Raw genomic sequence first — 14,689 nt, forward strand, 5'->3', positions numbered from 1 at the left:
TTTTTACCATAAGTGTAAAAAATAACCTATTTTTACCATTGTTGTAAAAATTGGCCCAATTTTATCAAAATTGTCAATAAAGGCCCCATTTTACTAAAATTGTCAATAAAGGGCCCAATTTTTCTAAAATTGTCATATAAGGCCCATTTTAGCTAAAATTGTCAAATAAGGCCCATTTTTACCAAAATCGCCATAAAAGGGCCATTTTTACTAAAGCTGCCATATCTAACGACCCAATTTTTCAAAGAAAATTTTCATTTTTGATTAGTCAAATACATTTCCATATTTTAAGAAATCCAATCACAATTGTTTTTAAAACACATGTCAAATACAACTTTTATTCCAAACATCAGAGTGTCCATAAACATCTGGGAGAGAGTGCAGATCGCGCCATCACGCTTTGCCTTTACCCTTGGGATCTAAAGTACGTGAAACAAATCCACAATTTGTAAGCTAAATGTTTAGTGAGTTCCCAGAGCATACCACACACACAATACACAATACACATATCCTGTTAGCTATAAAAGCTACCTATACCACATAATCCATGCATACATAAACCTATAAGGATGTCATAGGCTCCCCAGGGTCTTACACCTTCGTGCCATTAGCTACCCCACATGGTCTTTACCTAGGAATGCTATGGGCTACCCCACATGGTCTTACATGTAACATGCCATGGGCTACCCCAAATGGTCTTTACCTAGGAATGTCATGGGCTACCCCACATGGTTTTACATCCAATTGCCACTGGTTCCCCCTGGGGTCTTCCATGCAATAACACACAATCACATAGCATATCAAATCACATAAATGACTTAAAACATATACCATAATCACATAATTGTCTGACCTTTGTGCCTTAGACCCATGGGTATGGTGAGAAGACTCACATCTATCCGAAGAATCCGAAACTGCTCTCGTAACTGTCCGTAACCTCCCGTGCTGAATAATAATATTAAATCATGTTATAACATCACATAATCGAAGGGAAACCCAAACCCCATGTCCTTCCATGAAGGCCCAAATATCCTTTCTTTGTTAATAGGCCCAAAGTCCATGACCAAAAATCATTAATGGGCCTCTTGGCCCAATAAGGCCCTACCATAACATCAATGGCCCAAAACAGATAAAATGACCCAATATTCCCAAAATGAAACAAGATCCAATAACCAAATGAGGCCCAACAGCTCAAAGGCACAACAAGATCCAAGCCTATATGTGGTGCGTACGCTTAGCGTACCACCCTGGTACGCACAACGTACTGGGTCTCTAGGACATACATGCAACATACTAACAAATTAAGCACTTTTTCCATTAAGTACTTCATCAGGGGTGTTCTGGATTTGTCACCTTTGTTATGGATACCAGTGATAAGGGTAAGGCGACCATGGATGATGCGCCAATTGTGCAGGAGGACTTACCTGGAGTGCCTCCGAAGAGGCGGGTGGAGTTGACGATTGACTTGGTTCCTGGTGCGGCTCCGATAGCCAAAGCACCATATCGTTCAACTCCTTCATAGATGTAGGAGTTGTCTACACAACTGCAAGAGATGTTAGAAAAGGGGTTCATTCACCGATCCTATTTGTGAAAAAGAAGAACGAGCCTCATCGAGTCAGAGGAACCACTATCTTGGAGAAATCTTGAATGAATTTTCTCGAGGACCTCATTCAAATTCATAACACATTCCATGTCTCTCAGTTGCGAAATTGTCGAGTGGATGATTCCACGGTGGTTCTATTGGAGGATATTTACGTGGATAATTGCCTGAATTACATTGAGAAACCGGTGACGATCATTGATCACAAGGGAAAAACCTTGAGGAACAAGGTTTTTGAGTTGGTGAAAGTCTAGTGGTAGCATCGCTAAGGTTCAGAATGGATGTGGGAGCCGGAGGATGAGATGAGGGAGCACTATCCAGAGTTATTTGGGATAACGGACTTCAAGGACGAAGTCTGATTCAAGTGGGGGAGAATTGTAACATTTGTATTTTGGTATGTTTTCCTTTTAGCCCTCTATTGCTTAAGGCTTTCATTTTTGGTACCTAAGCTAGTATGCGGGGCATACTCAAGGAATAAGCTTAGTATACTAGCCTGATAGCTTGATCGTGGGTTCCATCCACGTACTTGGAAGTACGCAGGACATACATGAGGTTGATGCAAACTCTATTTTTTTGGGTTTGCACCTTAATTAAACCCCATTATAGCCTCTTTTGGACATGTTTAACCAGCCTCCACCTCCCCTTGTCTTGAAATCAAACCCCTAGAGTGCTTTTGTGAGTTGTGAACTTTAAAAAGTGTTTGTTGGTGATTTGTGAAGAAGAAGAAAAGGAACGCTTGGAAGGGCGTCTTGAACTTGAAGATCTAGAATTAGCTTCTCAATTGCAACCTTTTTGAGGTAAACAACTCACATCTTGATGATCCATGGTGCTAGATCTACTTATGTTGTTACTTTATGCATTTTGAGTCCATGGAGTGAATGATGAGCTTCTTGATTTACTCTAGAAGTATGGGTGATAGATCTAGGCTCTTTTTGGTCCCCATGTTCATAAAAATGCAACTTTAAGGATGTTTTATGGTTCATGCATGTATTAAGAACTTTGTTAAGTTCTTTTTGAGCTCTTAAGCCCCATTAAGCCATGCATATATGTAAAGTATCCAAGTTTACGTGAAAAGTCACCCCAAGGAATCAGATCTGAGAGTTGGGCTTGAAGTTTCAATGGATTAAGTGCTTAATGGAGTTTCTTGGTAAACTAGGGAGTACGCAAGACATACCCAACTGGTACGTTGCATGTACTAGTCCCAGAAGGAGTATGCCCCGCGTACTCAACAGATGGATTTTTGGGCCTAACATTCTCGGTTTGGGACTTTGGTTGGGTTTTCTTATTTTAGGCCTTGTTGGCCATTAGAATTCTGATTTGGACTTTTTCCTAGTATTTTGGGTTTTCTTTAGGAATTAGGCTGATGAAGGGTTTTGGGCCCAATTTGGAAGATTGGACCATTATTGGGCTTCATGTGACCATTTTGGATTTGGGCCTTTTGAATAGTTGAGTTGGGCCTAGGCTTTGGCCCAAGTTAGATAAAGGGTAAAAATGGTCTTTTACCATGGTTATAGGCTAAGTAGTTTGGATTCTTGGTTATGGGTTGAAATCCAATTAATAATTGGGTGTTTTTGGCATTGGTAGCGTAGGGATTTGTCAGATCAGTAGTTAGAGATTTATTTGAGTGATTAAGCAATTAGATGTGAGTTTCCTCACTGTGTTTAGCGGGTTGAAGGAACCAATGTCGGCCCATGGTTTGTTATGCTTATTGTGCTAGTTCTCTGCATGTCTCTTTCATGTGTTATGTGTTTTATATATACCGGGCGGGGATTAAGGCCATGCGGGGCCTGATGATTATATTGTGTGCTATGTAGCTTTGTTATTTGCATTTATATTTGTGATTCTTGCATGTGTTTATGTGTTTGCATGTATACCGGGCAGGGCCCGATGTTTGGCGAGATGTGAAGACTGATAGATTTGTTTACCGAGCAGGAATCGATAACTGGCGGGGCCCATGATATGTTTGATATGTATGATACGTGGTATTTTGGGGAACTCACTAAGCTTCAGGCTTACGGTTTTCCGTTTATGTTTCAGGTACTTCTAGTGCAAATGGGAAGAGCTTAGGGTGATTACAGTGCACACACTATACTGATGCACATTTTCATGATTTAGTCTTTGGATTTAGATGATACATTTTGAGTTATGATGGTTTATGATAATGTTTGGATAACAGTTTTATTAATTTAAAAATCGAAAATTTTGGTCTATATTTTTGGGACGTTACTATATATATATATATATATATATATATATATATATATATATATATATATATATATATATATATATATATATATATATATATATATATATATATATGTGTGTGTGTGTGTGTGTGTGTGTGTGTGTGTGTGTGGATTCAGTTGTCGATATTTTATTTTATATTATATTATATATATATATATATATATATATATATATATATATATATATATATATATATATATATATATATATATATATATAGGGCTAGGTTATAATGTGGATGAACAACTATTCATGCATTATCATTATTTTTTTTTCTCACACATCGTTTTTTACATAACTTGTCCATGAGATCTATGATTTCTGTTAATAAATAATCAACAAATTTTTTTTATAAAAACAATAATTTTTATATTTACTCATTTGTTTATAAAAATGGAATTAAAAATATATTCATTTTAGTAAAGGTATCCTAAACAAATTAAAAATATATTAATTTTTGTTTTCACACATCGTTTTTCACGCATTTTCACACTCAATGCAAACAATTCATAATTATTTTTATGAAGTGTTGGAAAAGATGTTGCTTTTCGCACATGACATTATAGTACCAACTTCTTTTAATTTGAATCCAAATATTCTAGGACACAATAGACGGCTACGACGTGTTTTCAAAGGAGCACTTGGTGCACTTGATGTCACTTGGATACATCATGTTGTCCCTGCAAAAAAAACAAGATTTATATAGAAGTAGGAGAAAATGCGATTGTTACCAAAACGTATTGGCAATTTGTGACTTCAACATGATGTTTACATTTGTTGTGGCCAATTAGGAAGAAGTAGCACATGATTCCAGAATATTATCAAAAGCATTAGCAAATCTAAACGCATCATTCCCATTTACACCATCATGTAAGTTTATGGTTATTTAAATAACTTTATCTTAGTTTGAAAACTAAATGTGTTTTTGGGCATTTTTACAAATAAATATTTTCTTTGTGATGTCGCGTATGCATACACTCGAGGTTTTATAGCATCGTATCGTAATGTGAGGTATTGGCTTCAAGATTTCCATCAAAGACATGCATTAGCCAATAAAGAAATATTTAACTATGCACATGTAAAACTTCAAAACGTTATTGAGCGTGATTTTGGTGTCTTGAAAGCACGATTCCCAATATTAAAGAGGATGACACCGTTCTCGTTGGTTACACAAAGAAACATTACCCTTGCATGTTTCGTGCTTCATAATTTTATAAGAAGAGAGCGATTGAGTGATTAGTATTTTGCACGGTATAATGAACCAAATGTCTTGGTTCAAAATAACAATGTGCTTGTTAATGATAATGAATATGAGATTCCAACACATGGTACTGTAGTGGACTATGAATATATGACACAGTTAGGGGATGAAATTGTTGAACAGTTAATTGTATGAATTTTATTTCAATGTTTTAAGACTATAATTATTAATTTTTCAGTACTGAAAAACTATTTTATGCTTATAAAATTATTTTATTTTATTTTTTTAATATCTGCGGAGCTGCTGCAGATGCTAAAAAACAAACACACTTCTAATTATAGTCTGCACCCGTTTGATCCATCTTTTCTACTGGAGAGGGTTGCAGAAGTGGTCCACAAACTTCAAAAAATATCGTTTCCAAAAAAGAAAACCATCACCATACTCTAATGAGAAAAGGGATTTATTGCTACAAAACTTACACTTACAAGTTAGAAAATAGAAACTACAAAATTAATTAAATTATGTAACATAATATTTTAACGTTTAATATTAAAAAGAATAGGGATACAACAACACTCCTATTACCCCAAGTACCTCATCTAGGCCTGACAATTCTCGACAAGACCTGTGATACAACATGAAATAAAAGGGTTTTGGTTGAGTTTTTCAACTCGTCAACCCACCAACTTGCCAATCTATCAACCCGTTTATTAAACAGGTTATATGTGTGTTTCTCAAAAAATATACGGGTTGATCTGCCAACCTATTAGAGCTTTAATGAAAAAAAAATATATTTTTTTTAAATGTATTAAGTATTATACACTATACAGTTTATACTTTATGCTAGGATATGATACTCGATATCATTGATCATTTGACCCTGTGGGTAACAATTTGCTAATTTTCATTGCAAGAAGCTTGACATTTTCCATAAATAATCTCAGTATCTTACAAACAAAATCGAATAAGCCCTGTCCGGGTCTCCACTCTGTGATGAATGACAGAACGAACTCACAGAGAATGACGACATGAACAATTAAATCATTATCGAACGATGTCGACGCCTGCGATTGAATTTATCTATGTTTATATTAATGTTTTAGTTTGGACATGTTTCCATGAATGTTTTTAATTTTCATTTGGATGTTTAAGACTTAAATTTTTAAAATTAGGATATGTTTGCTTCAAGAATTTATTCATGTTTAATTATCAATTTTATTTATAGAATTTGCCCCACGAACACACGAATTCAAATCTGACTCACGAACCTACCAAACTATGAACCCGTATAAATAAGTGGGTTAACAAGTCATATATGAGTTTATTCTCCAAATCCACCAACCTGTGAGCTGCCAACCCGTGACCTTTATAATTAAATAGGTCGTGTTCGGATTGATATATTTTGACCTACCAACCTACAAACCAAAATCCATCAACCTAAACACAACACGATTGTTACGTCTAACCTTGCCAGTGTCATTTAGTTGGCCTCAATGTTTATATTAAAAAAAGTTTTATATATCTAACTATTATATATGATATGATGGAGGCCACATCCAAGTGGGCCATACACCCACTCAATATACATTGGATCCACATTGGTGGTCGTTGTAGCATAATTTGTTGTTGTAATCCTATTAAAAAGTCTATTGCTCATAATATATTTTTTTCAATATTGTAATATAAAGCTTTCATCGCTGCTTTCCACATATTGATTAAGGAATGCTACTTCAAAAAATAAAATAAAAAAATCTGTTTTCAGTATTCCAATTAAAAAAATTTCTGTTTTTTTAAAAAAAAAAAGATTTACTTTTAAACTTCTGTTTTTAATGAAGAAATCCAAATACCAATTTCGCTTTTCTCATCCACATGACAAACAATGAAAAGTTGCTTCAGACTTTATGTCAATTCAGATGAACCACACAACCAAGTCAACGTATAGCAAGTTGTACAGGCTACTAAAACAGGAATTACATGAGTTACAAGCTACTAATGCACAAGGTACAAGTCAGTTGGATTCTCCTCCCACAGACACACATGATTTTAAAAGAGAGAGAAAACTGCTACGAGTGGAATTTCCGCATATTACGGGGACAAAGAAAGGTAAAGGGTTTGGTACTTAACCTCTTAAATAATTATAATAAATTCAAAATCATGTTGGTACACATGGCAGATAGCGTGGATGATGAAACGACAAAAGCTTGTGCTACCGTATTGTTTTATAATTTTATGTCGCAAATTGCTTAATAACTGATGAAAATATTGCCGGTAAAAAAAAATTACCATGCCGACACTGGTAAGAATTGCTAAGCACGTTACTTTATGTTGAAATAAAAAAATCATTCATTATGATGATTATCTTAATAATGTGAAATCAACTCACTTTATACTTAAAATGTCAAGTGATAAGTTTTCTTTATCAGTTTTTTATTACAGTGGAATTTTATTTGAAATTCACACCTATCTCTCTCACCACATATATTCTATCTTAATAAATCAAAGAAGTCAAGTAATAAGATATTTCTTGAGATTTTATTTGAAATTCACACCTATCCCTCTCTATATATGCACGGATCTTTTCATTGATGTGCGCCTCAAACTACATACACTCTATCTCAACAAATCAACACATCAATGGCATCTCCGTCGTCTTCTCCTTCCGCCCCGGAATTTTCTTCTTCTTCTAAGTCATGGAAGTATGATGTTTTTCTTAGTTTTAGAGGGGAAGATACTCGCAAGACTTTTGTGGATCATCTCTACTCAGCTCTCGAAGAACAGGGGATCTACACTTACAAGGATGACATAACACTTGCTCGGGGAGAATCGATCAGCCCTTCCCTGTTGCAGGCTATTGGAGAATCGCAGATTGCCATCATCGTGTTCTCTAAAAACTATGCAAATTCGACCTGGTGCTTGGATGAACTTACACATATCATTAAATGCAGGAATGAGATAGGGCAAACTGTTATGCCCATATTTTATGACGTGGATCCTTCTGAAGTGAGAAAACAAAAACGAAAATACAAAGAAGCATTTGACACACATGAGGTGGAAAACAAGAACAGAATTAAATCTTGGGGACAAGCAATTGTTGATGACCCTTGGGGATGGCTATCTGCACCGCTCGAGCAAAATCGAAAATACAGAGAAGCTGCTGCCAAACAGGAATTGGAGCACAAGACCAGGGTTGAATCATGGAGAAAAGCACTTGTCGAGGCAAGTAACATTTCTGGATGGGAAACAACGCAGATTGCCAACGGGTAATTTTCTTCAATGTTTTTTGCACTTTTTATACTTAGATGTGTGCTCTACAACATATTTATACTTGTACCTTATACGCTCTTTATATAAATCTTTTAATTATTGTTGATGGTGTTGATGAACTTTAAAAAGGAGAGGCTTTAACTAGATCAATTGACCAGTTTGGTAAGTTCAAGTATATCTCAAACCCAGGTTTATGGTTCAAATAAATTTATGATGGACATCGACTTCATTAAGTTCTAGTTCTAATTCCATAATTAACACCTTGCTTCAAGCTACAACAACAAATCCATCATGCTTTAAATTTTTATATTTGAAACTATTTGATGATTCCCAAGAAAATTGCTACAAAGTACTTGTGATATTGACATTACATTTTCTATTTAAATGTAAAATATAGGTGATTAGGATTCCGTAACATGAGACCAATTACCTCATTTGTTAATGTAGGCATATATTAATTGTCCTTGTACGTCTAACGTGTAGGCATGAATCACAAGGCATCAAACAAATTGTCGTTGAAATTTCGCAGAAATTGTATCCACTAACTTCAAGAGCAGATGAAAACCTGATTGGAATGGCCGAACGAGGGCAAAGTTTGAAATCAGAGTTACAAATTGAGTCAGGCGGTGTTCTCATGATTGGAATATGGGGGGTTGGGGGTGGTGGTAAGACTACTCTTGCATCTTCGGTTTATAGAGAAATCTCTAGCAAGTTTAATGGTTGCTGCTTTATTAAAAATATTCGAGAGGAATCAAGTAGGTATGGGCTGGAAAAGTTGCAAAAAAAAATTCTTTCAGAAATGAAAGTAAACAAAGTTGGAGGAGGAAGATCCTTGATAGATAATAGGTTACGCCGTAGAAAGGTCTTGATTGTTCTAGATGATGTCGATCACCTCGACCAACTAAAAGCATTAGCTGGGTCACATGATTGGTTCGGTGAAGGAAGTCGAATAATTATCACAACTAGAGATGTGCATTTATTAAATGCACACAGAGTAGACGTGATGCATAAGATTAGCTTATTAAACAATGATGAGGCTATGAAGCTCTTCTGCAAGCTTTCACCGCAAGATAAGAGACCTAAGGAAGATTACGAGCGGCTTTCAAAAGAAGTGGTTTCTTATGTTGGTGGGCTCCCATTAGCACTTTCAGTTCTTGGTCCTTTTCTGTGTGACAAAGATATTGACGAGTGGAAGAGTGCTTTAGCCAGATTGAAAGACATCCCAAATGATGATATTGTGGGAAAGCTAAAACTCAGTTTTGATGGACTTACAAAGGTTGAGAAAGAGTTGTTCCTTGATATAGCATGTTTTTTTAGGTGGGGGTACAAAGAAAAGTCAATGGAGATACTTGATGCTTGTGGTTTTCATCCTGTTATAGGAGTGAAGGTGTTGATACAAAAGGCTCTCATAACTATTTCAGAAGATGGAGAGTTTGATATGCATGATTTGGTGCAAGAAATGGGACATCACATTGTTAGAGGGGAACACCCTAACAACCCTGAAAAGCATAGTAGAATTTGGAAGAAGGAAGATGCTATAAAAATATGCTCTATGGATGCAACGACGGTAACAATTAAGCTAGCTTTGCATGAAATATATATATATATATATATATATATATATATATATATATATATATATATATATATATATATATATATATATATATATGGGAAAAGTGAATATACCCTTAAGGGTATATAAGCTTACGTACCCAAACTCACTACACTACGTCGTTTTGTATCATATAATACATTCTAATTGTCCAATGTTCTTATAATTTAACTTCTAACTTAATTATTTCCGTGATTTTTATAAATAACACATTTATCTTTCTTTTACATAATTTTCATTTTCAACTACAATATACATAGCCTAGTAGGTGTTCGGCAAAAACATGTGATGTAAGAGAAAAATAATAGTAAAAGTTCGAAAATTTTGAAAATAAATCAAGCTATTTAAGAACATTATAATAAATATGTCCAACAAAACGACATATTATGGTGAGTTTGGGTACGTAAACTTATATACCCTTAAGGGTATATTCACTTTTCCATATATATATATATATATATATATATATATATATATATATATATATATATATATATATATATATATAGAGAGAGAGAGAGAGAGAGAGAGAGAGAGAGTTATGATCTTTTGACAACTCAAATATCCGTAAAACCCTAAGAACTTTTCCAACACTATATTCTTGATTTTTTTTTTACCAATCACTAGTTAAGAATTTAATTCTCTGAATTTCTTTTAAAAAAATGTCTTTTAAAAATGTGCATATATGCATATTTCAGATGTGCGCACATGCATGTATGAACATTTTTGAAAGGCCTTTCTGATTTCTTTTGGAAAGTGCTTAAAAACCTGCGACTAAGGATCTCCAAACGTTTTTTTTTTTTTTTTTTTTTTTTTAAATCACGCAAAGCTCTCAGTTTTAACGAATCTTTGAGTTCTCAAATATATATATATATATATATATATATATATATATATATATATATATATATATATATATATATATATATATATATATATATATATATATATATAATCAATTTGCTCCTATATCATAGGAACTTGATATGATTGAAGCAGTCGGACTTGGATTCTTTGTTTTTCCACTTGGGGATAATCTACCACTTGTTGCAAACGGGAAGAACCTTAGGTGGATTCAATGGCAATGTGATATTGCAATTCATTTGCTTAGTAACTTTCCACAAAGGACGCTCTGTTGTCTAATATTGGGGTCTGGCCTTCAAAAACAACTATGGGAGGGTAATAAGGTAATTCTTATTGTATTTTTAATTAAAAGATGAAAACAAGATGTCGCGACCGAGTAAATGTTGTCATTGAGCAATTTCAGCTACTATCTCCCTCTCATATTTATTGTTACTTTCTAGTTTCGAAGTCTTTAGTCTTCAAGTTCGATCTTAAATATTTTTATTTTTGATATATAATACTTAATACAAAATATATGAATGAATGTATCTTAAATGTTTTATCATTGTTATAAATTTAATCAATAATATATAGCTCAAATACAAATATTTAAGGTGAAAGTTAAGAATATATACTCTAATAATAAAAAATGTACAATAAATATGACACGAGGGAGTATAGTTTTATAACTAGCTATAATATTGAGTATTGAAAGCATGAACCTTAAATCTTGTTTGTATGAATAAGAATAAACGTGGTAATTAAAATATATAACTTCTTTGATATGATATGAAAACATTAGTCATTGCATCCATGGTATGTAAAGATCATCCTCCATATAAATATCCTTTAACTTGTTTTAACATAACGACAAAAATTCGTTATTTTTTTTATTTTATTTTATTTTTTTTGAAATAAATGTTGTATAATTATTTTGGTAAGATTTCAATCTAACTATTATTTTTGTTGACTAATAACCATATAAAACAATATTGATATCATGCATTTAGGTTCAAAAATCGTTTATTATTTTGTTTTTAATGACTGAATATTATATTGGTAATTAAACATTAATTCAAATGATTTCCATTTATATATATATATATATATATATATATATATATATATATATATATATATATATATATATAGATCCGGTAAAAAAATATTTGGTACGAAGGTAAGAAGTTTTTTTTCTACATATTTTTTTGACGAACAAAATAAATGAATCACTAGATAATTCATTTCTAAGATGATTCACAAGAAAAAATTCTCAAAAAAACATCTTTATGATTCATTTTTAAGTAAATTAAGAAAAAATTCATTTTTATGATAATTTTAGTGAATAACTACAAAATCATTGTATAAATGAATCATAAAGATGTTTTTTTGAGAATTTTTTCTTGTGAATCATCTTAGAAATGAATCATCTAGTGATTCATTGATTTTGTTCGTCAAAAAAATATGTAAAAAAAAAACTTTTTACCTTCCTACCAAAAATTTCCTTCTTATTTGATCTTGACTCTATATATATATATATATATATATATATATATATATATATATATATATATATATATATATATGTGTGTGTGTGTGTGTGTAAGTATATCTGCGTTCTTAAGCGAAAATATTGACTTGTTTGAACTTGTATACGTCAGTTTCTGCCAAATTTGAAGATCATTGAACTTTGGAGTTTTCATAACCTAATCGTGACACCAGATTTTTGTGGACTTCCAAATCTTGAAAGATTCATCCTTACTAGGTGTTTCTATTTAGAAGAGATTCATCCATCAATTGGACGCTTGGAAAGACTTGTTTTCTTACGTATAGCACACTGTCCCCGTCTTGAGATGTTCCCACCCATTACCCAACCAAAGAAACTTAAGACCCTTGAATTCTCAAGTTGCCCCAAACTTTTTAATATCTCAGAGATCCAGAAGCAGAACATTGACAATTTAGGGAATCTTGATTTGGATAATAGTGGGAAAGAAGTTGAATCCTCTATGGAATGTTGTTTAGAGGAGCCTTCTTTACCTCGTAACAACATGAAGCCTTGTTTGCATGACAACATGAACCACATAGGGCTGCAGTTTTTTTTCAAGGACATAAGAAAGTTGGATCTAAGCTTTTGCAGTTTGGGAGATGAAGAAATTTTCTCTGCTGATTGGGAGTTGCCCAACTTGGAAGAACTCAATCTAAGAGGAAATGACTTTTCACTATTAAGTTTTAGTCGCTTGAAACTTCCTCGGCTCAAACTGCTAAACGTGTCATATTGCCAAGGCCTTGTAGAAATGTCAGAGCTGCCATCAAGTATAGCTGTTATTTTGGCTGATTCTTGTACATCACTTGAATCCTGTGGAGATGTTTCAAACTGTAAATGGTTGTGGAACGTCTCACTTCTGTTTGGGAACAGTTGTGGTGGTGACATATTACTACATTCCATGCTCCAGGTTTGGCTCTACATACCTTTTGAATTTCAATCTTAATTTGTTATGTTTACCCTACCAAAAGAATCATAATCGAATGTGATTTCCATGGCAGGGAAATGCTATTCAAGATCACTTTATCATTGTCATTCTTGAAAGTCAGATTCCAAAGGAATTTGAAAGTAGACTATTTAGGAGGAACACATTTACACTGCATTTTCCAGATGATTGGTACAATGACTTTTGCGGGTTCTTAATATGTGTGGTCACCGAAGACTTTTCTCCGAAAATTAATATAGTTATCAAGCAGGGGGTAATTAATTATTATCCATTTTGGCTTATGTCAAATGAAGTGGAGCCTGAATCTGATGGGATGAGGACATTTGTAGGATATGTTTCCTTTGGTTCATTGAGGCACACTGCATTTTCAAACTCATCTTCCACTATGATTTCAGTTTACACAAGCATAGACAGTTATGTTGTAGCTAAGCTTGTTCCTAGGAAATCTAAAGCTCAGGTCCAAACAACAAAATTCGCAACTGACTTATCAGAATTTTATGAGCAGGAACTCAATTATGGCGAACCGACATTTACTATCCAAGATGGTCCAAATTCTTCTATCAATATTATATGGCAAACACCCCAGTCGTCGAGGGCGTAGGGTATTAGTTGATTTGGGCCGAGTGATAAAGATTTAGGCCAAGGTTGAGAGTGCTCTTTATGTACTATATGATGTGTTTTATTACATTGGATTGTGGTTCCAGTGGTGCATGCATAAATATGCATATATTTTCGATGAAAATGCATGTGAGATATTGCAAAGCACCCAGTAGACATGGGTATAGGGAGGATCCGATGATCGGGGTGCCCACTATGGCACTGACTTTGGAACTAGTGATCTATGGTGGCAACCGGAACGGTTTAAAGTTATTAGACTAGATATTTATTATCTTGTATTTATGTATGTAGATAAGTCGTAGGCTAGCAATACTTTCCATATAGAATCATTGTTCATGTATTTATACCTCATTGGTTAAAGAGAGGCATCAAGTTTTCTATGACTTTCATGGTGTCACAGTTGTTGGTCTTTTGCCAGGGGCAACAAAGACCTTTTTAACCAGAATAAGAAACAGGGCATAGGAAAGCAAACTGCACAGGGGACAAAATAAGTGATAAATGACAGGGAAGGGTGAAACTGGAATAAACAGTTTTAAAGAAAGCTGCACAGTGAACAGAGAAACACAGAAACACAGATGACAAGTAAAGGCACAAAGATAGTTTGAGGCAAAGTACTTTTTATTCACTGAATAAAATAAGAAAGCAAGCTGGGATACAAACACAGCGTACATATGCCTTGCTATTAAACTAGGAAGTTAGCAAGAAAGTAGGAACTAACTAGCTACATGCTAAAGACTAGGGAACCATCTTCACACGTGGTCAGGGGCGGAACACAAACACTTTAAGTGGAGGGGCCGAAACCAAAATTT

The 14,689-nt window shown here is 34.0% G+C and overlaps 1 protein-coding gene across 1 annotated transcript; it reads left to right on the plus strand.

Annotated features, from left to right (window-relative positions):
- The first annotated feature begins 7,630 nt into the window (after nt 1-7,630).
- LOC145008069 (disease resistance protein Roq1-like) lies at nt 7,631-14,263 on the plus strand. Its single transcript, XM_078966693.1, has 5 exons — nt 7,631-8,311; nt 8,799-9,882; nt 10,908-11,117; nt 12,435-13,226; nt 13,318-14,263. Exons 1-5 carry the CDS (start codon nt 7,686-7,688, stop codon nt 13,861-13,863), a joined length of 3,258 nt encoding a protein of 1,085 aa, XP_078822819.1. The 5' UTR covers nt 7,631-7,685; the 3' UTR covers nt 13,864-14,263.
- The last annotated feature ends 426 nt before the right edge of the window (nt 14,264-14,689 follow it).

This window comes from Lactuca saligna, chromosome 8, assembly GCF_052625555.1.
Source record: "Lactuca saligna cultivar CGN05327 chromosome 8, ASM5262555v1, whole genome shotgun sequence".
NCBI lineage: Eukaryota > Viridiplantae > Streptophyta > Magnoliopsida > Asterales > Asteraceae > Lactuca > Lactuca saligna.